The sequence below is a fragment of the Elephas maximus genome, chromosome 6 (genome assembly GCF_024166365.1).
Source record: "Elephas maximus indicus isolate mEleMax1 chromosome 6, mEleMax1 primary haplotype, whole genome shotgun sequence".
Classification (NCBI taxonomy): domain Eukaryota; kingdom Metazoa; phylum Chordata; class Mammalia; order Proboscidea; family Elephantidae; genus Elephas; species Elephas maximus.
The window spans coordinates 74,205,777-74,233,096 of NC_064824.1; the positions used below are offsets into that span (position 1 = coordinate 74,205,777).

The window sequence follows — 27,320 nt, forward strand, 5'->3', positions numbered from 1 at the left end:
CATTAAATATCAATTAACCTGGGAGCCTCAGCCAGGCGTGCAATGTGTCAAGGGTAAATGTACACCTCATTTCCACTAGGCCCGCTTGGTTGGAAAAGAAGGGCTTTGATTCGCTTTGATAACGCCGGGATTTGGGGCCACACTGATGGCCTTTAATCAAACCAGTTAGAGAGGCCCAAGCTCAAATGCACGGTCCGTCTACACTCCAAGTTCCCTGAGCCGCACCCCCATATCCAGGGGTGCAAAAGCCACGGCTGACCTCTCCAAGGCTGCCTGGGGACCCGGGAGGAACTCATTTGCTCTGTAGCCTGCGGAAAGTGGCCTCCCTGCCTCTCCCACGTCTAAGGTTCCTCCGCGCCCCTTCCCGCTAGCCGCGGCCCGCATTCCCACGGCCTCGGGCGTTAGGCGAGCACTTGGCAGTGCGGCTTTATGGGCCCCCTTTAAGGCCGGCGGAGGCATCTCCCGGTCGGCGTGAAGCGTCTCGTCCGGCGCAGCGGCGGCCTCCACACGGAATCCCTCCGCGCGTTATCTCGCCCTATCTCGCTGCCTTTCCACGCAGTGGCGGGGTGCGAAAATGCCTCGCCTGGGCGCACCGGGGCGGCAGCCTCCGCGGCGGCCGCGACGGCAGCGAGAATGTTGGGAGGGGGACGCGGGGGGGCAAGGTGAGAGGTGGCGGCTGGTGGAGGGTTTTTTTTTCCCCCCTCCAGAGCGGGGTTTGTAAACCGAAGCCAAAGCTTGTCCCCGTGGGCCGGACGCACTTTTTTTTTTTTTTTTTTGTCCCGTTGCGCTCAGGGCCGCCTGGGGCCTGAGAGGAAACAGTGGAGGCAGCAGGGCAGGTCACCCAGGGCGCTGGCGATTATAGTACGGCCGAGCCGGCGCGCGCCGGGAGAGGCCGGGCGGGCGGCGGCGCGCGGGGGCTGGGCGAGGCCGCTGAACCAAGCGGGAGGCGGTGCGAGGCCAAGGCGGCGGGCGCGAAAGCGGGCATGAGCGCCTAGTAGTCGAGCGCCCGCGGCTGCCGGGCCTCAAAGGCGGCGGGCGCGCGCGCGGGCGGGCGGCAGCAGCGACGTAGCCCGGCGGCCCCAGCGGCGCGAGCGGCAGCCCCAGAGGCCTCCGCGGCAGGGCGGCCGCGCCGAGGCGCTCCCTGTCTGCTCCGCGTTGCTCGCCCACCCGCCCGGGCCTACCGCCCTCGGCCCCAGCAGCCGCCGTCGCCGCCCCGATGAGCTCGTACTTCGTGAACCCGCTGTACTCCAAGTACAAGGCGGCGGCGGCGGCGGCGGCTGCCGCGGCGGGCGAGGCCATCAACTCCACTTATTACGAGTGTCACTTCGCGCCCGAGGTCGGCGGCCGCCACGCCGCCGCCGCCGCCGTGCAGCTCTATGGCAACAGCGCCGCCGGCTTCCCGCACGCGCCCCCGCAGGCGCACGCGCATCGGCCGCCCGCGGGGCCCGGGTGCGGCGGTGGGGGAGGCCCGGGGCCCGGCCCGGGCCAGGAGTATTTCCACCCTGGCGGGGGTAGTCCGGCCGCAGCCTACCAGGCCGCCCCCCCTCCTCCTCCGCATCCTCCGCACCCGCCGCCTCCCCCCTGCGGCGGGATTGCCTGTCACCGGGAGCCCGCGAAGTTTTACGGATACGATAACTTACAGAGACAGCCGATTTTTACGACCCAGCAAGAGGCCGAGCTGGTACAATATCCTGACTGTAAATCGTCCAGTGGTAATATTGGCGAGGACCCAGACCACTTAAATCAGAGTTCGTCTCCTTCTCAAATGTTTCCCTGGATGAGACCACAAGGTTGGGACGCATTTTTTTTTTTTTTAAAGCGGGGAGAGGGGCAGAAATCTGCTTTCACCTCACGTTCTAGCTTTAAAACTCCCTTTTCCTCTCCCTTTCCCCCTCCTTATTCTTCTTGGGTAGCTTCAGTATTTTGCATTACTTATTCATAAAGTAATACAGTTTTTTTTTTTAAAGTAGAAACCGTGTAAAGATGATGGGGACAGAATAAATGGGAAGATCTTCTCTCTGCCCCTCCTGCCTGCACACTCTATATATATCAGACCTAAAAGGAGCTGCGTATGTTTCACCCCTTAGACCCATTCCAGAACCCTTCAGCAACCTGCAGAGGCACCATTACATTTTTAAAACGTTTGTTTTCCCTTTTTTGTTTGTTGTACTCAGCAACTCCTGGTAGAAGAAGAGGAAGACAAACCTACAGTCGTTTCCAAACCCTAGAGCTGGAAAAGGAATTCCTTTTTAACCCGTATCTGACCAGGAAAAGAAGAATCGAGGTTTCCCACGCCCTAGCCCTCACTGAACGGCAGGTAAAAATCTGGTTCCAGAACAGGAGAATGAAATGGAAAAAGGAGAACAACAAGGACAAATTCCCAGTTTCCCGGCAGGAGGCGAAGGATGGGGAAACCAAAAAGGAAGCTCAAGAACTGGAGGAAGACAGAGACGAAGGCCCGACAAATTAACTTCCACCTTTACATTTGTACCAGCCGATTAAAACGTTCAGCACGTGCTGGTGGACATCGCCTCTCTTTTCTTTGTTGGAAAGGACCTTTCCTGTGTTTCAAGCTACCTTCATGTCACTGCTCTTGAGGTTTCTGTGCTTTAAGAGGGATTTGGGTGTTAAAAAAAAAGTTTCTAGTACAGCATGAAAGCAGCTCTTGAGCTGTCCTATGCAAGGGTGATTTCATACTGACCTTGTAGCTATATTTTTATAATTGTAGTTTTTAATGTCTGAGCTGATTTGCCTCAACAACATAAACTTCCTAATGATTAGCACTAAGTTTTTTTTAATTGAATATAAGATGCTTTATTAATCAAACAAGTGCAATTGAACATTTAAAATATTTTCCTTATGGTGAGTAAATTAAGTCTATTAATTTTTTAAAAAAATTATGCCTGCAGAATATTTACTTTATATTATTTGATTAAAACGTATTACTGTGTTTTTCTTTTTGCTTTTATAATTAATGATCTGGTTGCCTTTTGTTTAGTCTGAAAGATTGAAAATTTTGTAAATGTAATATCTCTGGGGAAAAGTCTGGGCCAAATATTCAGAAAAAGCACATGTTAGCTGAGGAGTGTAATGTGTAGTCCTGGCTCTGTAGCTTCCTTAACTTTCGGGAAACCGTTGGGCTGGTGACAAAAGTTTCAGGACAGTGTCAGTTGACATATAATCATTATAGCTTATACAAATTATGGCAATTAAATATTCTAGAGTGAATGAATACTTGAAAAGCCAGTTGTAACATTTTCACTTATTAACTTTTCACTCTGGCAAGTCGCCTCGTGGAACGCGTCTGGTTTCTCAACTTGTCCTCTACTATCGTTTTGAACCGCGCTTATAATCGCCTGAAATCGCTAGGTCTCTATGCCGCGGCCGCCGTGATTCCGTGTTTTTGAGTAGTGCCATATTTATTTGTATTCCCTGCGCTCTGTTCGCACGCCCATTTTGAGCCAACTTGCTGTGCATATCTCAGATGTCGGTTGGTACGTCCTCTGCTGTAGTCCAGGAAAGCAATGGTTTCACCCTTTGAAACAAGTCCTGAGAGCAAACGCAGAAAAATTCGAGTGTAAACAACCGCTCTAGAACATATCTAGGTGCTTAATAAAGAAATGAACCTCTTTTTAGAGCCAGTGTCTTTGAGCACCGCAAAACCTCTTTTCCTAAATTATGAACAATCGCTTGGGCTCACACGAAGCAAGATCTCACTCAAGGTTTCTATTTAATAAAGGGGTGGGGGTTACACGCATCTCACGTTGAATTTTTTTTAATGCCGTGGGGTGGGGGTGAGTCTCATTGCAGAGAGGGCTAGGCTATCATTGTTTCTTCTTGCTCTAAAAGACTTAAGATAGCTTTGAACTTTGCAAAGGATTCTAATTGTAGGCCCAATAGGGAAGGACCCTGAGTCCGGGTTACGCCAGAGGTTATTTGGCTGAGCCCGTGCAGATGCTGGGATTTGGGATCTGTTATTAACAAGATATCCATTTTCCACTCAAGGTTGCTCCTGCAGCTGCCATTTTAAGGGGGAAGGGGAGGAGAAGGGAGGAGGGAAAAGGGGGGAGATATTTAACAGTTCTCTCCGCAAAAGGGAAAGCGTCTTTATCAAGTAATCTTTTAAGAGCTCACTGCTTTTTCTAGATGTGTTTATTTTTACATGCACATCTTTATTTCTAGAGTGGCTTTTGTTGACAGGTAAGAAAATAGAATCCTTTAGCTTTGAGCCTGGGTCACCTCCTATGGTGGTGGCAGTCCCTTTGCCTGCCGTTTCACTGATGGCGGAGATGTTGGCATTGGCGGGTCCAGATGCCAGGCACCACCTCGCTTTCCATCCAGATAACAGTCTGTGGCTGTGGCTTTTCACCACCTGAGCCAGGACAGGCAATTTTAAGTCAGGAGGCCTGAGGCATAACATTTGCACAAGAGGAGACAGCTGCAAACGCGCATGCTAGATTGGGAAAGTTTGGCACTGTGCACTGCCTGAAATTCTGCGCTGACTGGTTCACAGCTTGGATGTTAAGGCCGGAGAGCCTGGCTGGGCAACAGCCTCCTCCAGCAAACTGTCCACAGGCTAGTGCTGGGCAAACCCCAGCTGCCCTTGATTTAGTGGACTCCTCTTTCTATTAGCAAGATGCTCCCCAAATGTCACTTTTAGAGGGGTTGACTTTGGCAAGACTCTACCAAGTGGGCTATCTGGTATGTGGGCGGGTGTAAAAAGGAAGGAAGAGGAGGTTAAAATGTCCTTATTTCCTTGTCATTCTCTGCTGCTCTGGAGGTGTTGAACCCTCTGGCCCTACTGGCCTCCAACCCACTAGTAAAATGCTAGCTCCTGTAGAGAAAATGATTCTGTTGCAATAGTGCTGTATTCAGGAGTATCAAATTCGGAAAATGTCCGTAATAAATAAATGTAGGTATGTATATGTGTTTCCTTTTGTAGCTGGGGAAGAGCCTAGATCTGTCTCCAGATAAAGAGAACAGCATTCACCATCTTCTTTCTTACAGTGGCTAGACACCCCACCCCCATTATGGTGTTTGATGCAGACAGACCCGCAGTGACAAGCGCACAAGACACCATTCTAATTGGCTCAAATCTGTAAACATCGGAATATTGCGGCAACAAGCCAGCAAACATTTTTGCCGCAGAAATTTGCATAAACCTTCAGAGAACCCTTTGCAAACCCAGGTGGCACTTTTCTGCCCTAGACTGCTGCAGTTGGCTTACAAAGGTCCGTAAACTCTTCAGAGAAAAACAGGCCCCTCCAATGTTAGCACTGAATGAAAGAGCCAAGCCTTCCGAGTGATTTAGGCTCTCTGTTTGTAAGAGCCAGAAACACACAAAGGAGGGTGTGGGTCTCGATGTTTCCTAAAGAAAAATCGGTTCAGGAACTGCCATTTTGTGAGGTCCCACAAAGCCCAGTGCATCGCTTACCTCTGCCCGGAGAAGTAAGGGCTAAGGGCAAATACGGCTGCAGTTTCTGTTAGAGTCTCTCCCTAGCCCTTCTTCCTCAAGCTGAAAAGGAGGGTCATAAAGCTTCACTTTTATCTGTGTGGATGGAGGAAAGAATAACTAGGGAAACTGCCCATTGAGATTGTTTCTCAGGAAATTTTAGAATTGAACAATCTCTTTGCTCAGCTCCACGTACCTAGACCACTGTAAAGTGTCCTATGCTTGGGAAGGCCCAACAACTTGCCCCACTTGCTGATGTAATTAATATTAGTGTTTGTCCGTGAAGAAGGTGTTATTTCACATTTGAATGTGTGTTCTCTGCTTCCCCTGTATTTGCCAAATTCCTGAGCATTTGGGGCTAGACAAGGGAAGAGGGAGAACATTTTCATGGACCTGGCTGCTGCTGCGGTCCCCCAGCACAGTTAGGTCCCACTGGCTTCTAGAAAGGATATGACTTTTGCTGACAGATGAAAACAGAGGTCCGTTAATCAAAAAACATTCAAGGTCACTGGAGTTTTTTTGAGGGCTACAAATAGCTTGCTCGGGAGGGTGCTGTGCTGCTTCCTGCTTAAGTCTCCGTGTCTTCTTAGGTACTTGCTGGTGTGAGGATGTTAATAGAAGGGAATTTACACACAAACATCCACTGCAAAGATTTATAAACATATTACTAGAAGTCAAAATACAGTGTCCTTGAAAGGATGGGGAGGGGGAGGAGTTACCCCTTTTAAGCCTGTCTGAAGCCTGGATGGTCATGCCCTGGCATTAATGAGGAGGGGAATGCAGGAAGCCAGCCAAGGGCATTCACTTCCAGGGAGTTCACCCGGAGCAGCTCGTATCACAAGTGCAACGGGAATGTGACTTCAGCCTTAGAAGAAAAAGAATTCTTCTTTTTCTACGCTGATTTTGGGAAGTCACAAATGGGTCCCCTCTTCTCTTCGGCACTGCACTAAACTGGCTTTTCAATGGACATTTTGAGGGCAAGGAGAGGGGCACTAGAATTAAATTCCATAAAAATGAGAATTGCCCTTAGAAGGGGCTTAAAGTGAAGGAACTGAAAGGGAATCAGAAAGATTGCTTCTCCTCTAACCCAGCCTGTCCAGGAGGACATTTCTGAGGAGATAAAGGCCAAGCAGTGGGCCCTCAGACTGGTATTCTGGAGAGGTTGACAAGTACCGAAAACCATTTCCGGGCTTTGAGCTGGTTGGTGACTCTCCTACTGCAGAAACCCCAGGAAATGGGAAGTTCCCAATTTATATTGGGGCGGAGTTGGGGGAGCGAGCTTTCTCTGCCAGCAGAGCTCAGGTTTTCTGCGCAGGATCACTGGGGCTGGCTTGCCCCCAGCGGAGCGAGGCGAAAACCGAAAGTGCTGAGCCGCCCTTCCCAAGCGGGCCTTTTTGTGAGGGGAGGGGAGGGGAGGGGAGGGGAGGAGAAGCCGAGTGACCTGCGTATGGCGGGGGTGGGGGTGGGGGTGGGGGTGGGGTGAGGGTGGGAGTATGGGGGCTGCCGCGATCTCCTCCTTGAGCGCCTTGCCAGGACACCGCGCTTATTTTCCCACCGACAGAGCCCAACTGTGTACAGGTTTTGAGCTAAACCAAAAGAAAAAACCAAAAATTCCTAGCAAAGGTGCGAGAGAGGGGCAGGAAGGAGACCAGCAAGAGAAAAGAGAAAGGGGGAGAGAGGGAGAGAGGCAGGAGGAAGAGAGAGAAAGAGGAAGAGGGAGAGAAAGAGAAGGAAAAAACATGGCGCTTGCGAGCTGTATGTGCAAAATCCGCAAGGAATTGCAGTAAATTCCTTTTTGTTTGAAGAAAATTTACAACTTGGTAATAGACCTTTTTATGACCTATTTGCGGTCGTCATTGGCTGCGGCTGGTCATGTGCAGGCGCCGCTCGCCTTCACGGCCTTTTTCCTGATTTCCCAGGCGAATTTCCCCCCGCATTCTGCCTTCCCAGAGCCTCACCCCCTCTTTTCCTAACCTTTGTCTCTGCAGAGGTGGGCTCCAGTCGCGGGCTGCGGGACTGCGGCGTCCTCAGCGGCCTCCCCTTCAGCTCGGTGCTTGGCCTGGCCGCGCCGCTGCCGCCTCGGAGCGGGTGTGGAGCCCGGGGGAGAGCCTGGAAGGACCTCGGAGCGCCAAGGCCCCCGCCGGCGCCCACGCCGCCTGCCCGAAGCAGCCGGCCTGCTCGGGGTGCCCACAGCCGCGCGGCCGGACGCGGCTCGGTCTCAGACATGCGCCGGTCCTGGCCGCGGAGATTGCGCGCAGCCCGGCAGCGCCTAATGGATTACAGCAGCCGCCCCGGTCGACCGCCGCTTCTGGCTGGGTAGCATCCGGGTAAGAGTCGCCCCTGTCCCCGCGCCACGCCAGCGAGGAGCCCTGGGCACCCCGCACCAAGGCAGCTCGGTGAGCCCGACCCACCATCCTACACTTCCCCAGGAGCTGCGAGTCGCTGCCTGCGCCCTCTGCCCCCTAATCTCTCCATTCCCGAACGGGTGTCCCCTGGGGCCCGGGGCGGGGTCCCACTGGGCTGAGAAGTGGAAGGGGGAAACCTCGTTTCCTCCGAGGGGGCTAGCGGCAGACAAAGTTCCACGCCTGGATCGAGTCCCTCAACCCCCACCTTTGGGAGAGTGTGTAGACGGTGTCTCAGCTTTGCAGAGGGTCACTAGAGGCACCCTGAATGGTTTTGCGGTTTGTTTGTGGTCGGAGGTACCTGAGAGGCTAACAGGTGTTTTCTGAGGGTTGGGACTTGGGTGGGGGTGGGGAGGATTCTGTGTACCAAGGATGTGCTTCGTTTTTGAGTCTAGGCTTTGGTGAGTGATACTGGCTAGCTTCTAGGATTGGGAGTTTATTGGGCCTTGTGTATGAGCTGGATTTTTAAATATGTTTCACTGTTTCTTCAGTTCTTAGAGGATTTTTGTAATAATTCAAGAAAGGTTCCTCCTGCATCAAACATTATGTCAGGTGAATTTGGATTATTTTCTGTCACAAAATGAATGCATGTTTTGGTGGAGGTTAATATCAGAAAATTTGGTGCAGTTCTTGGGGAAAAAAACAGATATTTCAGAAATGCAAAGCATCCCCAAGTTCAAACATTGCATGTGTTTGTCAGAGTAGAAAAATAGTAAATACTTTGCTCTCTAAATGTATCAGTTTTTTTGCCTACAAATAAATTTTATATAGCAACATTTTCCCTCTACTTCAAAATTACTGAACCGAAACATTATGCATCAAGAAAGCCCTTTGCCGAAAAAATAATGCTGGTTTTCTCCCACCGGTTTTCAAGGACACTGAAGGATACAATTCACAAATCCTATTGTCTATTCCCTGGTGAACACGTTGTGAAATATTAAAACCTTTGGACAATTTGCCGCATTGCGCATGGGGCCGACCTGCGCATGGCGGGATATTGTCTCCAAAGCACCCAGCGGTAAATACTAATGTCTCCGACCTCATTGTTTCTCAGAATATTCCACTGTAACGGTGTTGTTTGTAAAAGCGTTTCTGAACAATAAACGACTTCTTTGTAAAAAAAATGTATATATATATATATATATTTGGTAATTAACGATGGAATCACACTTGTTTCAAAATGGAGGGCCAATTTGTAGGCAATTGACCTCTGCGGAATTGTCTTGGATGACTAACTCTGATCACTCACAAATAACAAACTGAGTGGTATTTTTTATTTGCAGTGTCTGTATTTTGTAACAATTTCTCTACTGCGGAATAACAGCGTAGGGATCATTCTTTGATACTGATGAAAAGATTTCTCGTGAAAACCAGGCCCCTGGTCCGGGCTTATAGGTCCCCTCCGGTAACTCTGGAGTGGGAGGAGTCCTCAGGTTGGCCTGGACCCAGTAGAGGGTGGTGGTGCTGGGGAGTTGTGGTCCTGCTGGCCAAACTTTAGTGTTCAGTGCTTGAGTCGCTTTTCCCAGGGTTTGGTGGCCAAGCGTATCCGAGTGGCTGAGAACCTGGGCAGGCTGCGAGTCCGGTTACGCAGTGGAGGGTGATGTCATGGGCAGATGTGGAAGACTGAGGGGCTCTTTGTAAGCCTGGTGCTAGCATAACGAAACAGTCTATTGCATCTAAGGGATTAAATAATCCGCAAATCACATCTGAACCCAGGCCACTTAATCCAAGATTAGTTAATGCATTTGCTATTGCCGGAAATAGCCCCACTGTCTCTGTTAACTCAACAAAAAGTGAAATGAAATATAAAATATTTGGACCCTAAAAGCACACATGTCCAGGAATGTGACTTCTAGTGCCGGTGGCCCGAACCCCTCTATAGATTAGAGAGCTGATGGCGTGTCCCGCCTGGCCTCAGCTTCCGCAGGTCAGGCTGTGGACTGGGCTTTCGAGGACCAGGAAAAAGAGCAAAGCTCGCTATTGTAAACGTGGTCAAGCATGAGGGCTGAAAACCAAGTGTACTTTTCAGTCAGATGCTCCTTCAATTAAATATATTTCGCCAGAGTTCTGTTTTCTGAGACCGAGAAGCAGGGGAAATCGGAACAAAGACAGTATTTCACCCTGGGCTGGCAGGCAGCTGTTAGAGGTATTTACGGCCTTGCCGCAGTGCGGCTGCTGGGCGGTGGGGCAGGACATGCAGGGGCACCGGAAGCTGGGGAGAAGACACCCAAAACCCGCGATTCCAATTCAAATCCAATCTAGGGCCATTTTTCCGAAAATGGTATGAATCTGTACCCTCTTTCCAAGGAATGGTCCTTTCGAGTTGGTAGTTTGGAAGAATGAGGGAGAAGTGCTCTCTGAATGTAGCGTGCCTTTCCTCCCTTATTTAAAACTCAGAGGAAGCCATGCACTAGAGGTGACATTGCTGATCCAAATGACAATATTGAGGGTGTTCATTGGCAACGTGGCGATTTTGTTTGTTCTGAGGAAGAGGGCCTGCAAATCAGAAAGGATGCTTGAGACTTTATTTAATACAGGTTTTCCTAGAAAAGAAATATATGTTTGCTGACTAACTGAGATGGTGCGTCCGGGCTCCTTTGCAGCCAGAGGAGGAGCAGTGCGGGGTGCCAGACAGTGCCCAGCGCTGCACAACGCCAAGTGCACAGCTCAGCGCCCCCCCAGCCCTGTCACGCGCGTTGGCCCAGCGTCTGGCGCATGTGCAGTGAAATAGCCCAGCCAGGGCCCCAACCAGGAAAGCACGGATGGGGGAAGGGGCAAGTGGACTCAGCAGGAAGATATAACTCGATCTTCCCACCCCGTGCACACACCCCCGCCCCAGATTCGCTACTCATCTTTCCTTTATTCCAGCCTCCCATCTAAATATATCCAAACATCTCAGCCCTTGACTCTGCTAATTTCAGTCATCTTGACTCATGACGCGCGCACACACACACACACACAATTTAACGCTGCACGTTAGACATAGGCAGCAAATACGAGCTAGGGGCCAAGAGAAACCGAATCTTCTTTCCAGGTGTGTATGTATATACATACATACATACATATATATATATATCCCTCGGGGAAGTGTGTAGATTTTCTTCAGCCTGGTGCTTCTGCTTTGGGAAAAGACCTTTCCTCCTGGCGCCTGTTCAAACCGCCAAACTTCAGGCCAATCCTTCAGGCCGACCAATCCCGGATCTTGTTACACCCGCGCTGCACATCCGAGGGCTCGGTGAGGCGGCGGCTCAGCGACAGCAGCCCATACACACATAAATAAATACACCGACGAACTAGAGGTATTTTCCCGGCCGGGCTCGCCTCATTTCCTGGGGGATGCGCGCTTCTGGGCGCGAGCCTGTAGTCAGTGCTGGGGCTGGGGGAGGTGTGGGAGTCAACCTTAGGACACTGTCGACTCCCTGCGGCGCCCCAGGGGACGTTCCAGGACGAGCTTACAGTCTCTGGTGCGGGAAGACTCCCGCCCGCCGGAGAAAGCCCGCGGCCTCGGGTTTCGCGGCTGGCTTGGTCCCCCTGCTCTGCAGCCTGGCGTCTTGTCCAGAAGGAGGCGCTGTAGGACAAGCGTCTCGCCAGCTGCTACGGCGCGGGAGACGCCCTGGGCTGCAGTGAGCGGGGGGGAGGGGAGGGCACGTGACACCACCCCGCCCCCGCCCCGCCCTCCAGCTCCGCGCGCCAAGTGCGTTCTGCCGCTGGCTGGGGTCGCAGAGCTGCGCTCTCCCCTCCGGGGCCGCCTCCGGGGTCTGGCGGCCAGGGCAGCCCCGAGGCCCGGGAGCCCGAAGGCTGGTTCCGGGTAGGCGAGTTACCTCGCTTCCTCCGCACTCCCCGAGGGGGCGCGATTTCTGCGCGCTGCGCTCGGGGAAGCAGGAAACTCGGGTTCCCGCACTGGGGCCAGCCACGCCCAACTCGCAGGGTCCCAGCCAGTCCCCTCCTGCTGGGCTGCTGTGCTTGCTACTTTTCCTGCTCCCACCCCTGCCACTCAGCATGGGCAGCCTTGGAAAGCACAGTGTTCCGCATCTCCTCGGGCCGGAAAAGAGCCTGGGTCCCTGGGCTCCCTCAGAGGTCCCTTGAGGCAAACTCCATTGGCTCTGCGACTTAAGAACTCCGCGGATGTTATCTCTACTCTTCTCTACCCCAAACACGCCCCCTTCTCTTACCACCTTCCCGCATTTCAGGCCTTCAGTTCATTTCTTTTACCAGTAGTAACACCGAACTTTAATAACTAGCTCTGACCAAGCCCCACTGATGCCCCATTGTCTCCTGACAATGTAATGCTTTGCTCCCATTTTCTTCCTACACTGGGGCACTGATTCTCAGTGAAGGTTTGCATCAAAATCTCCTGCTTCAAGTGCTATAGTGCAGGTTTCTAGGTCCTACCCCAAACCTACTGAATCAGAAGGTCTCAAGTATGCTACCCTGGAACCTACATTTTGTAAACACTCTCCCCCAGGGCAGTTAGGATGCATGCTTATGTTTGAGAACCACTGGTCAAGGGTCTCTCTTACTTTATGGTTTCAAGGTCTCCAGAGGCCATGTTCCTTCTCAGCCTCTACAACTCAGGCATCCCCCATAGCTCCTGGGGCTCCATCCCTGCTTGGGTTTTCTAACATCATAGACTGAATAATTGCTTCTATTTTAGGAAAAAGGAAATGGGTCCCTTTCTTTTGGCTTGGAGATTTCAAAAAGGAGAACAGGTTATGGGTTCACAGACTGCTTGGGTTCAAATCCTGACTCTATCACTTACGTGCTGTGTGACCTTAGGCAAGTAAAGCAAATTCTCTGGGCCTGTTTCCTCATTTGAAAAGTAGGGATAGCAACAGTGCACACCTCATCGTTTGTAATGAGGATTTTTACTTACACAGCACTACTAACTGCTTTACGTATATCAAGTCCCTTGTTAAGTACTTAAAGCTTTGGCACATAGCAAACATTTGATACATGTTCCTTATTACCATTATCATCCCCCTTCTGCTCAGCAATCAGGCCTAGAAAAAAGAGACCTGCTTCATTCACCCAATCCTCAAATTCTGCAGAGGAGAAAACAGAGGCCTAGGCTTGATCACACAGGAAGCGGCAGACACAGGAGAACATAGTTCTGGGACTCTTCCTATTGCTATGGTGGATTTCTAGGTCTTTCCCCTTTGGGTCTCAATGTCTGGTACCTGTCTACATGTGGATTTTAGGGCCATACCTGAGAAGAAGGTACTCCTAGCTCCTCAATGGATAAATGTCAGGTAGGGGAGGCCTAACATTGCCATAGGCACATCTACGACTTCAACAGAGAGCTTCAGACCTTTCCGGAGAGCAGGCCCACTGTTTACTACCTGGAGTCACCTTTCCCACCCCCACCTCATCCGTATCTTCCTATAGGGTCACACACACTGGGTCTTCTTGAAATCTGGCACAAGGTGGGAAAGTAAAGGACCCAGTGGGCAACAGCAGAGCAGGTTAGGGAGTGCCCCCACACAATCTGCTCGTATTCCAAAAGCTGGGCCCCAGGGCCATGAATGAGCTCTAGCCCTCACCTTGGACCACAACAATGTCTTGGAGAGTCCTTATTCCCCCAAATCTTCATCAGTTCCTTCCTATTCTTTGAGATAGTTTATTTAAAAAAAAAAAGATTTATGCAAATACTGCTTCAGACTATGGTACGCACATGCTCATACCCCATGCAACCAAGTTTCCACCCAGACTCTGACTTTCTTGTCTTTTGATTTTAGTCTTTTCCCAAGAAGGCCTCCACAGCCCTTGGCCAAGCTGCTTCTCTTGGCTTGACCAGAAGTCCACCTAGGTCAGATTTTCTCTTTTCTGCTACCTACCTTGTCAGCCGAGTTCTACCCATGGCCTAGGGTAATGCTGCCAATCACCACCCCCCCAACCCCTGTGCCATCTCATCTCAGTTCTCCCAGGACATGGATGGTGACCCTAGTCCCTGCTCTTCTTGGGATCACTGGAGATTTTTCCAGTCCCTGGCCCCACCATTGAAGTTCCTGCCCTGGGTCCCTTCTCTTACTGTAGACGCTTTCATTTGGGGTCACCTCTTCCTCCCAGAGGACCTCAAGCTGAAGCTCCAATGAGTGGGCTCCATTGTGGAGGCAAGGAGCAGAGAGAAGTGTTCCTTTTTCAGTGATAGAGTGTAGTGCCAGGGATATGTAGTCAAATTTCTCTCTCTCTTGAGGCTCCCTGCTAAGCCCTGTGCCCCTAAGTAGCAGCCTGGAGCAGTCTCCTTTCTCCATCTGTCCCTGGCCTAGGGAATTCATCCAAAGCCTCTTCCCCACCTATCCCTTCTGGTTGTGCAAACACTTTGTTTAGGAGGAGAGCTCAACATCACCTCCCAGCAAGAGGCCTCTTAAAAGCCAAGATCAGAACATTCTTTTCTGAGGCCACTTAGAGGGTCCTGAGGGTGGGCAGAGGGCTGGCCTCCATAGCAGCATCTGCTGGAGTGTAGCTGCTGCCTCCTGGGGCCCCTTCACTCTCTCCTCCTTCCTGAGAGCTTCTCTGGCTTCTGGGTTGGAGGAGCCCTATAAGGGGTCCCACCTCCAGGGAGCTCACTGGACAGGGATTCCTAGGACTGGTTTTTCCAGCCAAATGGTGAGGGACAGTGCCCAGAGTCCGACATTAACCAGAAATTAATTCCTTACAGATTTTAAGAGGGCTTTAACTTCTCCTTTTCCACTTCCTCTTCTATCACCAACACTACCATTGAAAGTCTTTGGGTTGGTCTTTGAAAAAACCCCAATAGCCCCCTCCCCATGCTCTTGGCTTCCCTGCTGGACTGAATTTTCTCTTCCCCACCTGACTCTCTCTTTCATCTGCAGAAACCCAGGATATGTTGGGCAGGGGGAGGGAGGCAATGGAAGATTGTATGACGATGGGCCTACACTCTCTCCTTAATCACTTCACCTGGCTGTCCTAAGATTAGAAAATAACTGAAGATGCCTACTTCAATGTATTCCTTTCTTTCTTTCTTTTCTGTGGTCATAGCTAGTTACTTTCCTGTTATTGTCTGAATATACAGTGTAGGCTGTGTAATTTTATCTTCTTCGGAAAGCCACAGTGAAGGCTGCAAACAAGTTCCTATCACCATCCTTCCAACACCATTCATTCAGAAATATCTACTAAGGCCCCACTAGGTGCCAGGCACTGTTCCAAACACCACCTCCACACCCTCAACCTTGTCATCTCCTTGGCCCACCCCCATAAAAGCTCATCATAATTGCCCAGAAAGTCATACATCATTTAATTCATTCTTTTTGGTTAACTTGAAAAAATAAAGAAAACTTTTCTCAACCCCTCAAACTTCGATTTTTTTTTTACAGTACATTAACAGATTAATTTTGAAGCTCCTGACCTAGTACTAACAGAATCAGAAACCAATTTTTAAAGGATTGGTTTTTACCCCTTTCTTAAAAAAAAAAAAAATAGATGCTACCAACTGGGAAAGAAAAAAATCCAAAGTGACGAATGGAATAAAAATGGAGAAATGGGTGCCCAACAATCCAGGCTAAAAGCCCGCTGCCTTCTAGCTAATGAAAGTCAAATCAGGAAATGAGTTTCAAAGTGCATGGAGAATGGGTGGGAATTAGGATGCAAAGATCTTTGTACAGGGATCCCTTTCATGGGCTTGATGGGACTTGCTGATGGAAATTGTTCCAAATGAATTTGATATAGAAATCATGTATGTATGTTTGACCTACAAATCTATACAGAACATCCATTATTTAAATCAGAATAGTCAAAATCACAAATGTTTTCACACTGTTTGGTAGCAACTCTGGTGGGCTATTGAAAAGTACTGGGGGGTCAGTTCTCTTTTTCTTTACATTTCTTCATGGGAGCTGGGGGCATCTTTCCTACCCCCATCTGCACTAAGCAAAGAATGTCACATTCTCTGTAGAGAAGTGCTCAGGCCCAAGCCCCTTTTCTTGGCTTTCTCGGCAGGACAGCGTGCTCCCACTGCTCCTGCCTCCTTTCTTAGGCTCTCTCTTTGGTGGGAATGAACTGGGAAGTCCTGTTAATGATCCCACCCAGGTTTGGGCCCCTGGGGACCCATGAGCCTGGAGCCCTGTGGTTGGGGATACTGTGGAGTGGGGACATCTGACTTCCTGATCTTGGGTTCCTTGAGAGCCTCATTTGCTTCCTCACACCCTGTTCCTTTCACACCAGAGCTGTTTTATTGTTTTATAGCTTTCTTCAGAGCTTCAGTTGCCAAAGATTTCGATGGGCTATTCTCCACTTTGTCACTTTACCAAACCCCAAGTCTTGCTGTTTTAAGCAGTTTGGTCACTTGCAAAGGCTTCCCTTTCAGATCTAAGCAAATCATAGAAACCTCTAAGCATGTGGCTACCTTCAACTTTCGTTCACTAAGCCCATCCACAATATGCAGCCAAGTGTTAAATCCAGCTGCCACCCCACCCCCAAGCCCACCCAGCCTCTCTCTAACAACCCTCTCTCTACTGAAGCCTGAACAAAATCTCAAATAACTTCCAATTTCTGGGATAAGCAAGCAAGAAATGGCCTTTGACTTTCCTCTTTATTTCTTTACCACATCTAGAGCTAGAAAATGATTGAAATAAAGGAATTAATGGTACTCACAGTGAATGCAGCCAAAGAATCATAAGACATGCCCACCAACCAGCCTTTTCCAAAAAGCACTATCTCCCAACTTAAACAGCCTTCTCTGAAAAGATGGTATTTGAAAAGCCCTGGTATTGATATGAATATGACCTCCCTTGCATCCTGAATATTGGAACTATTTAAATCTGAGGGAACAGTTGCAGCAAACCTTTATTTAGTGAATAAAAGTTTAAAGCTGAAGGTTATTTATGGTTCTGCAGAGAGGGGACCTGAGTGGCTATTTACAAGCACGTGATTCCAATAAACTTTGTTTTATGGCTTGAGAGTTGACAAGCCAAAATATAATTCCCACCATAAATTAGGTTAAGAGCATACAAGTGCAGATGCTTGGTTCCTGGAGCAGCGATAGGAAAGTGAGAGGCTCCAGCCAGCTTCAGGCTCAGAAGGAGACAGTTCTACTCCTAGCTCCCCTGCCCAGTCGGAGAGAAAAACAGTAAGTCACTTATTGCTTTCTCCACAACAGCTCCAGAGGTGGGGAACTTCTGCCTTGTCTTTTCAGCCTGGGGTGAGAAGTCCAGAGGAACTTAATTCCAATTTTAGCTACACCTAAATTAGAAAATGGGAGGGAAATCCAGGTTTTCTCCCCTTCATTCTGAATATGGAAAGTTAGGAATTGAGGCCATCCACCTCATCCCATTTACTCTCTCTCCTCTCCATAATGGAGCCTCTGCTTCAAAAGTAGAATAAAAACAGAGGTAGTCTGGGTGGAGAGAGAGAGAGAGAGAAAGGATGAGGGTGGAGATGGCTTTGCTCCTGAGATTTCTCAGAGAAGATTGCCATCCAGTAATTAAACTGGAGAAGACTGAAAACTTAAAGCTGGGGTGCCGGCTTCCCTGAGGACTGCTGCTTTGTGAGATTGTTTCCTGGGTTCTCCAGCATCAATGCTGAGAAATTGATGTCATACCCATAGAGCTGGGTAACATTCTAAAGCATTGCCATTTACCTTTAAAACCACTGATTTTCCTCCTCCTCGGTTATCATTTGGGTCCTCGTTCCCCTTGGAAATTGCTCTTTGTTTTGAATTGGAGCAGAAGTGGGAAGGCAAGTCCCAGCCATACCAGGTCCTTCTTTGGGAAGAAATGAGATTTGGGGCGCTGGTTAGCACTGGGAATTTGAAACCAACCTGGAACTGGAAAAGGGAGCTGAATTGCTCCCAGCAGAGAGGGCCAGGGTGCTGGGACGGAGGACAGATGGAGCTGCGGCCCGCTGCCCAGTAGACTTGCGCCCACTCGGCCGATTGCGCAGGAAGAAACACACAAAGGCCCATTTTCACCTCGCTTTTCGTTTTCCCACTGGGAAAACCCTGTTATAGGCAGCATGAATCGGGCCAAGCAAACAGTAAGGTTTTGCCCAAGTGTGCGTGGAGTGAGGGAAATGTTGGGAGCCACACTTTCCGACTCTGTGGGTCTGCCTTTCAGGACTGCGGATCTCCGATTCTGACTCTGCCGAGAATTTTGCGCAATGCCTGGAGGCAGGCACCCGAAGCAGGGAGGTCTGGGTATTGGGTGAGGTGTCTGGGCCTTGTCATCTTTCTGTGTATCATCCATCTCTGCTTTACCATCTTGTGGAATTTAAGTGGCCCCTTTTTTATTGCAACAGGTCCGGGACCACGAGAGATCGCCGCTGTAAGTACCTTCCCGTTTCTTCCGAATCGCGAAGAGGCGGTTCTGATAGATGTGAGGTGGTAGGTGAAGGGCCGCGCCAGCGGAGTGGGCGGGCGAATCCAGGAGCCTCCCTCCCTAGGCCTGGGTATGCAAGGAGAGCTCAATGTGGGAGGTGGAGGCTTTAAGTTGAGCACCCGGAAAGCTTTTGTAGGGCCTAGTTCGCAGTCACCTGCCCAAGGGAACTCACTGCTGGATCTTTCCGGGCCTCCTCGGGCCTTCCCGGACCTTCCCAGGCCTCTCCAGCTCGCACAGGTGCAGCTCCGCCGCAGTGGCGCGCTTCTGTTAAGAGCTTGCAGCTACTTAGCAGCCCGCCCTATTAACAAGTTGGCGAGCATCGCCTCCTGATCTAACCAACCTAGTCCAAGGAGGCAACGCGAGTCCCCTCCGCAGTGCAGGCCAGCCCAACCGGCTCCTGTTTTTTTGTTTGTTTTTAATCAAAAAGACTTAAACCTCTATGGCTTTGGGTGTGTTTAATTGGCCCGTTTCCCGGAGGGGGTGCGAATTCTGAACTTTACGTGGGCATCTCTCCCCATCCCGCCCCTGGGCCCCAGCCCCTCCGTTGTGGGCTATGGGTTGGGGACTTGGGCTGAGCAGGAGGGTATAGGGTCCTTCTCATTCACCTCTGCTTCTCTGCAACTGCTGTTCAAGACTTTACGAATGACCACGCCAGCGCCAGCGCCAGAGCCGCTGGAGCTGCGGGAAAACACGGTTGGGCGGGGTGCAGCGCGGGCAGAGACTCCTGGGGCCCTAGTCTCCGAAGTTTGGATCTTTCCGAGTTTCATGGGCCACGGGAGACAGCTACATTTCTGAGGAGGCCTGTGACGTCTTCAGGAGGACCGTCTCATTATGATTAATATGATGGTAGTAATTTTTTTTTTTAATAGACGGGGAGAGTCGAGGAAAAAACAGCGGTCCCTCCCTCTCTGCAAAACGGAGGTGATTTTGTTTTAATGGGAGATGGAATATGCCAGGGCAGCAGGAACCCAGCACCCTTACCTCTCTGGTGAGCAGCCCTCTCTCCAAGGTCAGAGAAGCTGGGGCTTGGCTCTGGGCCATGTTTCATTGCCCTGGGTGGCTGGGCAACTAGTCAACTCCCTGGTGAGGTTGCTCATCCCTAGGTGTGGTGATCCTGCCCTGCTCCTAGTTCCCATCTGCGAGATAGGCCAGCTCAAGTGAAACGGGCTCTGGTCTCCAGGCTGGAAAATCTGGTGTCCCCAGGACCCTGGTCTTGTCCCCACCCCCATCCCCACTCCCTGGCTCTGGGTGCTTATCTATGCCAGGGCTCCTCACATGCAACCCACATTTGGAGCCCTGTAGCTGAACACAGCACAAAAAAGCCTGAGAGATCAAAAGCATTTGTATGGGCAGTTGAGCGGGAGGTGAATATTTAACGCTTTTGTTCATCAATAACTCGTTGGCTTTGACCTGTCTGAACAAGTCGAGCAATAAGGTGAAATGCAGGTCACAGCGTCTAACAAATATGAAAATGTGCACCCTTATCCCGGTCCCCACCCATCCCAGCAGGCTCCTTTGATTTGCCTGGATAAAGCCCAGGCCCTGTGTCCCCAGGAAGGTGAATGTGTGAAAGTGCCTGGCATGAGGGTCAATTGGGGGGACCTGCCTGGGATTGGGAGTGGGGCAGCCTCAGAGCCCTTGTTAGAATTGGCACCTAGGAAATCCCTATGAAATAGCCAAAGTAGCTAAACCAAAGGATTACCAGGTGAAAAAATAAATAAAAGTGTGCCAGTTTTGGCCAGGCTAGGGGGAGCTCTCCTTGCTCCACCCCACCAAGCCCAGTCTGTGACTAGAAAGTAATTTTTAAATCATGGCAAAAATAATAATAAGTTAAAAAAATAAAAACCCACCTCTGGTTTATGGTCAGGGATCCAAAAGCCCCACTTGAGCCGAGCCCAGGCAACCCTTGCCCCTGAAATCCACCCAGGTCCTGAGCACATCTGTGCCCTTGGTGTCCTCAATCCAGGAGCGAGCCCTGGACAGTCCCGAGGCGCTGGGGTGGGTGCAATTCGTGAACTTTTATACTCTGCTGTGCTGCTGTCGGCAAGGTGAAAATAATGAAACTTTGTGATATGTTTGTAAATGATTTCAAATGACCCCTTGTCCTGTCCTTCACCATTAGCTCGCAGCCCCAGTGCAGGGTGGCTCGGTGCCTGCAAGCAGCGCCTACCTCCAGGTCTGTAGCAGCAGCGGGGACGGAAGAGGCCAGCCCGGTGCAGGGCCAAGGAAGGTAAAGGCGGGACTTCTTAAGAGAACTAGCTTTGGCAGCCAGCCTGGAGTGGAAGACTGAAATGGGCAGAGGATATTTTCGTCTCTTGCCTCTTTTTCTTCTGCTGCCCAGGGCAGTTGCTCATTTCTGGAAAATACCACTTGGTAAGGGGGGTTATTTGGATCCCGAGAAGGGGGTAATGATAAATCCTTCATCTCTGGGATGGGTTATTTTTTCTTCTTTTCTTTCTTAAGAAGAATGCCCTGGCTGCTCGCTAGCCCCGGTCCCCGCACAAGGATTGGGGAAACTCATTGCTGAAAATTGTCACCAAGCCCGACAGGCTACCTGAACCGCCTCTGAAAGAGTGGGTAACTTCGTGAGTCCGGTGGCAGCAGTCTGTTCCCAACCTAGGTGGGACCCGGTGGTCATAACGTTGTCTATATATACCCTGTAGAACCGAATTTGTGTGGTATCCACGTAGTCACAGATTCGATTCTAGGGGAATATATGGTCGATGCAAAAACTGCACATTTCTCCAAAATAGCTAGAGTCAGAAGTGGAGGCAGAGGCCGCCAGGCGCCGATCAGTGGCCTCTTTCTGTCTTTTTACCTTGGACTCCAGGAGCATCAACTAGCCTGGTGACATAGAGCAGCCTGTCCCTCAAGAAGCTAGTCACCTTTAAACAGAGGTTTCTGTGGGTGCTGCAGAGAACCCTAATTAGCTGGGTGAATGCTAGGTATTGGAGGGTTGGAGAGCAAGATGGGAGGTCATCTAACCCCAACCCCAGGTCTGTCCCCCAAGGGCTTCCCATCACCAGCTCCCTGCATTTAGGATCTGGTGTGAGAAGAAGGCGTGTGGGAACTTTTGGGACACATTTGGGTGAGGTGGGAGTGCCCTCACCACCCCTCCGGCTCGCCCCTAAGCAACTGCACGGGCCCGAGGCGGCGGGAGTATCTTGCCATAGCCGTGAGACCGGCTTTCGCTGGGAAGAGCCGAGTCTGGGCACCCGCAGAAAGCTTGGCGGTTACTCATTGCCTAATTTGATTCAGGCTGGCCGAATTCTGGTAACTTTTGGGTGACCCTGACGAGGACAAAGCCAAGACGTGGCCTTTGTATGGCAGAGTCCCCTCTCGCGGGCTAGTCGGGAGGGAGCTTTGCCCGCCTGGGGCCCTCTGCCCAACTCGGAGGCTGTCTTGCCTGTCCGCCCTGCCTTCCGCATCCTGCGTTTGGGATGTGGGGACTCATTCCCCCTTGAACTGTGCCCACTCTTTGGGGGGCTGCTTTTAGGCGGGGGTGAGTGGAGAGGGCACCGAAGGTTAGCAAAGTCAGTGGCAGACAAAAGCTGGGATTACCTGCAGGGAACAGGGGCGCTGGGGATTGGAACTGCGTTAATATCTGGCGGGTGCCCTCAAAATTTGCTGCAGCAAGTTGCTTTACTACACGTATGTTATTTAGTTAAATTTGTGAAAATTATGAGATGCTCACCAACCCGGTGATAAACTCGCTCCCTCGCCATTGGCTGCCCTGGTCACATGGCCGCCCAACTTTATTCAGTTGACAGCAAGTAGGAGGGCCCTATGGAAAGGAAAAAAAAGACAACACGAGAAAAATTAGTATTTTCTACCTTCTGAAATTAATGGCCATGAGTTCGTATATGGTGAACTCCAAGTATGTGGACCCTAAGTTCCCTCCGTGCGAGGAATATTTGCAGGGTGGCTACCTAGGCGAGCAGGGTGCTGATTACTACGGCAGCGGCGCACAGGGAGCCGACTTCCAGCCCTCGGGGCTCTACCCGCGGCCTGACTTCGGTGAGCAGCCCTTCGGAAGCGGCGGCCCCGGGCCGGGCTCGGCGCTGCCCGCACGGGGTCACGGGCAAGAGCCGAGCGGCCCCGGCGGCCACTACTGCGCCCCGGGAGAGCCGTGCCCGGCGCCCCCGGCTCCCCCGCCCGCGCCCCTGTCGGGCGCCCGGGCCTGCAGCCAGCCCGGCGGCCCCAAGCAGCCACCCCCCGGGACAGCACTGAAGCAGCCGGCGGTAGTCTATCCCTGGATGAAGAAGGTGCACGTGAATTCGGGTAAGGCGCGGGCCGGGGCCCAGTGACTTCTCGGTGTCCACCCCAGCTCGCAGGAACCGAGGCCTGGGCCCCTAGGAGGGTGGTGCGAGTGGGTGGGGGCGTGTGGGGCTTCAATGGGCGCTGCAATTACTCTCCCCATAAATTTTTATAGCTGAGGGAGCAGGCCGGGACCATGTGGCTGGCTGCTTGGCTGTGGGCGCAAAAGGGGGTGGAGATGGGGGTGGGTGGGGTGGGGGAGGACTCCATTTTCAGAGCCGAGGGAACAAGGTGGAGAAGGGGGGTTCCAAAATGCCTGGGGACTCGGGAGCTCTTGGTGTGCCTGGGAGATGGGAGCGCCTTTGGGGATCCTCGTGCTGCGAACCTGGGGGCGTGGGTGGGTGTGAGGGGGTGGCTGGGAGTGAGCGAGTGCGCCAAGGAGGGCGGGCGGGAAGGAGGAAGCTAGCTGGAGAGCGCCGGGAGGGCAGCTGGCCGGGGGAGTGCCAGGAAGTGAGGCAGTGGCAAGGGGCCTAACTAGTGGCCGAGCGCTGACCTGGCTGTGCTGTCTGTTTTGTCTTTCAGTGAACCCCAACTACACCGGCGGGGAGCCCAAGCGGTCCCGGACAGCCTACACCCGGCAGCAAGTCCTAGAACTGGAAAAGGAATTCCATTTTAACAGGTATCTGACGCGGCGCCGTCGGATTGAAATCGCTCACACCCTGTGTCTCTCTGAGCGCCAGATCAAGATCTGGTTCCAGAACCGTAGGATGAAGTGGAAAAAAGACCACAAGCTGCCCAACACCAAAGGCAGGTCCTCTTCGTCGTCGTCGTCTTCCTCGTCCTCCTCCTCAGCCGCCCCCAGCCAGCATTTACAACCACTGGCCAAAGACCACCACACGGACCTGACGACCCTATAGGAGTGGGGACCTTGGGCCTATCCCTCCCTGTGCTCCTGGCCGAGCCGAAGCTACGGGGGCAGCCGGGCCTGCTGTCACCTCGCTGGGCTCTAAGGTACTGTGGGGGTGGACCTGGGACAAGCAGGCCGCCCTCGGACTAGGTTAGCATCCTGCCCGAGGGCAGCCCCCTCCCTGGAGAGGGGATGGGGGTGGGAGGGGAGCGGGATTCTCTCTTTATTATTATATGACAAGAGCTACTGAGAACATAAAACCTTGGGGAGTCATTAAACTCATGAAAATCTCAGCTGTTGAATTTTGAATTTGCAAATGAAGGTTGGTTGCTTTATCCCAGCGTGTATTTTTGGATATTCTCCCCCAGGCTGCTCCTCCAGGATGCTTTGTGGTTTAATAATGTGGGGGTGTTGAGGCAGAAGGTTGGCGACCCCTGTGCTAGGCGCTTTCAATGGAAGCAGAAAAGCTGGGGGCAGAATTTCTGCATTTTCTGGGTTGTCTCTATCATCCCAGTGTAATTAAAAACAAAAAACATTTTGCTCCCAGTGGCCCCATGCCCAAAGAAATGAGTCTAAGAAGGAAGCGGAAACAGGTCATTTGATGTTTAGATTGTATTTGCTTAAATATTTATTTGTTGAGAAATGGGGTATAGATATAACTGACACCTTCATGCCAAAAATCTTAAGATGGTGAAAGAGGCAGCATTTCAGGGAGCAGAATCAAACCTTTGTGGACTTCTGGCTTTAACAGGCATTTTTTAACTCCACCCCCTCCCCACTCCTCGGAAATGTGTGTAGGGGGCCCTTAACCTTTCTATAGAGAAGCAAAGGATACACTCAAGAAGTTGATCTCTTGAAAATATATTTCCACGTGTGCTTTTTTTCAGCTCTGTGCTTACAACCAGTTCTGAGTGATTAAAGGAAGGGGGGGGAACAAATGGTCCAACATTTTCCTTCTGGGTAAAGAAAACAAAACCTCCATGTTCTGGGTCCTTAGGTAATGACTGAATTTTCTGTTCCAACTGGATTCCAAATGCCCCAAAATACCCCACATAGCAGTATTTTAAAGGACTTGGTGTATGACCTATATGGGGGAGGGGCTGTGCACTGGGGAGAAAGTGGGGAAGGTGAAGAAGTCTTGCTTTAAAAAAAGAAAGGAAAAACAAAACATTTGAATTGAGAAGTCAACAAAAGTTAGTCTTAGGGCTTTTTTTCCCCTGAAATTTTTATTTTTTAAAACAAACGTACAAGCATTTTCCGCAACCCATTAATTAGAAGCAGAAATTGTAAAAGTTTTCAGGTACTCTTCCTTGCCTGGAGAATAGAGGTTTAAAAACAATCACTCTCAAAACAGCAAGGAGAGATGTTCTTTAGCCATTTTTCTGATGCCTTGCCTGGTTGGGGGGGGATTCAAAGCACAGTTTTCTAAAATGCCGATCCTTAAAGATAAAGGGGAAAGGGTTTGTATACTCAAATGAAATAAGGCTTCAGAAGTTTAAACCCAAAGCCTTGGGTTCAAAAAAAGAAACCCCTGGCTGTAGCTACTGAAAAGTGACAGAGGGGCGAGGGACAAGGGGTGAGCTTGAGAGAGAGATACAGGATGTTCCCCCTCCCCCGCCGCCCCAATGCTTCAGAACACTTTAGAAGGTTTCAGATGTAATTTTAAAAATATTTTTTAGGGGGGAAAAAAAGGCTTTCTTCACAGGCATGTTCTTTGCTTCAGTGTCTCCTGAGAACTGTGGGCAGGTATTCACTAGAGTCCCTAGGCTGAAATTCGGCTTCTCTAAAGTATCTTCCAAGCCTCAGTCTTTTGTATTAGACCCTAGGGACAGCTCTTTGTTTCTCCTTGGGGTGAGCCTGGCTCTCAGACTTGCACATGGCAATCCTTGAATATCGCCACGTCGGGATATTAAAGATGGATATTCCTGCATTATTCGCATCATTGTTTCTATGACAAAAAGCACAGAGTTCATACATAGTCAAGATGTCTTTTTTCTGACGCCCTCACGTTGAGAAGCTGAAAAGGTATTTTACTGAAGTTCGGCTAAATTACAGAATCAGGTTCATCCAGAGGACAAATTTTCTATTCGATTAGCTGTATTTCAGCCAAGAGGACTGACCTCTAAACCCTTAACCTTTTGGACTCTAACTACCCTTCTCTTCTTTTTTTCTCTCTATCGTGGAGAGCTGTCTTTGGAAGCAACATTTGAAAGGAGTTGCTATCCTTTGGCAAGTTGGAAAGTTGCTAAGATCCCTCCTTCCTAAAATTCTAATCTGTGAATACATCGCAGCTTCTCCCAGAAGGGGAAAAAAGTATATATTTTCACAACATCCAACTATATGTATATTACAGAGATTATTATGTAGATTTTCCCTCTCCTCAGAAGTTCAGGTTACTCATTGCAGCTTCAGGCCAAATACCATAACTGCTTAACTGCCTTCCCTCTTGCCCCAAAGGAAAGCCAAGAGGTATGTTTTCGTGAAGAAAAGCCAAGCTCTTTCTCAAACACAGCCCCACTACTTTGGAAAGTAACAATCAGAGAAACAACTTCTTTGTTTATAAGACTCAGCTCTTCTCAGCTTCAAGGGATTGTCTTTTGAAATGTTAATGGAGCTTGGATGGCCCAAAGGGCACCTCCCAATCCAGAGGTCCCACTTGGACCCCAGCGTCCATTTGGGCCCATAGGCATGAGGCAGGGAAGGGCCAGGGTGCCCCAACCACCCGGTCAGGGAAGGAAATGAGTTTCCATCTGGGAACATGCTCTGGAGAAAGCTGGATGTGCTAAGGCTCCAATGCCCATTTGCTATTGTTTGTTTCCAGTTTGTTCTCCCAAAAATGAGCCAGAAGTGTTTGTTTTGGTGTTTAAAAAAAAAAAAAAAAAAGAAGCTGTCCTGGGGTGGTGACTGGGGGAGAGAGTGAAGTGTTTGCTGAGGACACTGCTACTCAGACTCCCACCCCACTTTGTCCATTGCAGTCTTTTGTTGTAGATGACATTGTCAGTCAGCCCCGTGTTGTCTGTTCACATGAGATGCTTTTTCTAATAGATTTGACCAATGTTTTGGTGCCACTGATTAAAGTATTATTTATACTAATTGTTGCCTGTAGTTTTGATGTAATTCACTGGTCTATATTGAAATAATAAAAAGTGTAGCGAAACCTCCCTCTTCTGTTTGGCTCCTCCACAGATGCAGTCTTCTTAAGTCTTCTCTAGCTGACATTCAATATAAACTATTTATTTTATTATTTCCTGCAATGTGCCTAATGTGTGAATGTTAAGCTGTGCAAGGCTTAGTAATTCTATCAGTACCCCCACCTACCCTCACACACGCTTCCAATTTGGCCACCATATTTTGTGAGCACTGTGAAGATTGGGTTGGATTCAGGCTACAGGGCAGTGGGTATTATTTTCTCAAAGGAAAATAAGTCACTGCCCAGGCTAAAGGGAGGCTTCAGGTTGGTTCTCTGCTTGGGCCCTGTCAGACCCCCACCCATTCAGTCTTGAGGAGCTCTTTTGGAAGTGAGAGACCCTCCCAACCCTTCCCCATCCTGGCAGAGAGGGGCCGGTGCTGAGTTCTGGACTAGCTGGGGCTGGCAGGGTGGCTGCTCTGTCCTGACCCCGCTTGCCTTTAGTCTTGGGTTCCTTTCACTTTTCCAAGGCTTCTCAGCCCCACCGGAGCCTCCAGCACCTGCCTCTCCCTCCCCATGCCCCCTCCACTCTTTAGACAACAATCAGCACTCCCCACTCTAAACTGGCCCGTGCACTGTTTTTATCGCGAGGGCTTTTTTTTTTTTTTTACATCTGACTTATCTTGCCTTGAAGAGGGACCAAGACAGGAGTTCCAAAATAGATGGGGGGTGGGGGGGCTTGCTCGCAACAGGAAATGAGCAGAATGCATAAAATCAGACATGTGTCCTTAATATATGAAAGGGCTCGCCCCAGACGCGTGGACATGTGTATTTATAAGTGCGC

At 50.5% G+C, this 27,320-nt stretch overlaps 2 protein-coding genes and 1 long non-coding RNA gene across 5 annotated transcripts; all 3 read left to right on the plus strand.

The window, feature by feature from the left end:
• Positions 1 to 550: 550 nt before the first annotated feature.
• On the plus strand, positions 551 to 2,783 carry HOXD8 (homeobox D8). The gene is made up of 2 exons (XM_049887512.1): positions 551 to 1,790; positions 2,175 to 2,783. The coding sequence occupies exons 1-2, from the start codon at positions 1,217 to 1,219 to the stop codon at positions 2,468 to 2,470; spliced, it is 870 nt and encodes a 289-aa protein (XP_049743469.1). The 5' UTR covers positions 551 to 1,216; the 3' UTR covers positions 2,471 to 2,783.
• Positions 2,784 to 6,960: 4,177 nt separating this feature from the next.
• Positions 6,961 to 20,827, plus strand: LOC126077827 (uncharacterized). 3 transcript variants are annotated; one of them, XR_007517872.1, is made up of 3 exons: positions 6,961 to 7,272; positions 7,441 to 19,173; positions 20,308 to 20,827. It is a non-coding gene; the product is annotated as an uncharacterized LOC126077827 (long non-coding RNA). The 3 variants fall into 3 exon arrangements; XR_007517873.1 differs by having other exon boundaries at positions 6,961 to 7,075; XR_007517871.1 differs by lacking the exon at positions 6,961 to 7,272 and having other exon boundaries at positions 7,675 to 19,173; positions 20,308 to 20,558; positions 20,649 to 20,827.
• An 88-nt stretch (positions 20,828 to 20,915) lies between these two features.
• HOXD4 (homeobox D4) lies at positions 20,916 to 26,467 on the plus strand. Its single transcript, XM_049887513.1, has 2 exons — positions 20,916 to 22,466; positions 23,025 to 26,467. Exons 1-2 carry the CDS (start codon positions 22,031 to 22,033, stop codon positions 23,357 to 23,359), a joined length of 771 nt encoding a protein of 256 aa, XP_049743470.1. The 5' UTR covers positions 20,916 to 22,030; the 3' UTR covers positions 23,360 to 26,467.
• Positions 26,468 to 27,320: the final 853 nt, after the last annotated feature.

What these genes read in the sequence shown, in the direction of transcription:
- HOXD8 (XM_049887512.1), top strand. Translation starts at nt 1,217, where the DNA reads ATGAGCTCGTACTTCGTGAACCCGCTGTACTCCAAGTACAAGGCGGCG. An exon ending in TCCCTGGATGAGACCACAAG is followed by an intron (nt 1,791 to 2,174) that starts GTTGGGACGCAT and finishes TGTTGTACTCAG; the next exon opens with CAACTCCTGGTAGAAGAAGA.
- HOXD4 (XM_049887513.1), top strand. Translation starts at nt 22,031, where the DNA reads ATGGCCATGAGTTCGTATATGGTGAACTCCAAGTATGTGGACCCTAAG. An exon ending in GAAGGTGCACGTGAATTCGG is followed by an intron (nt 22,467 to 23,024) that starts GTAAGGCGCGGG and finishes TTTGTCTTTCAG; the next exon opens with TGAACCCCAACTACACCGGC.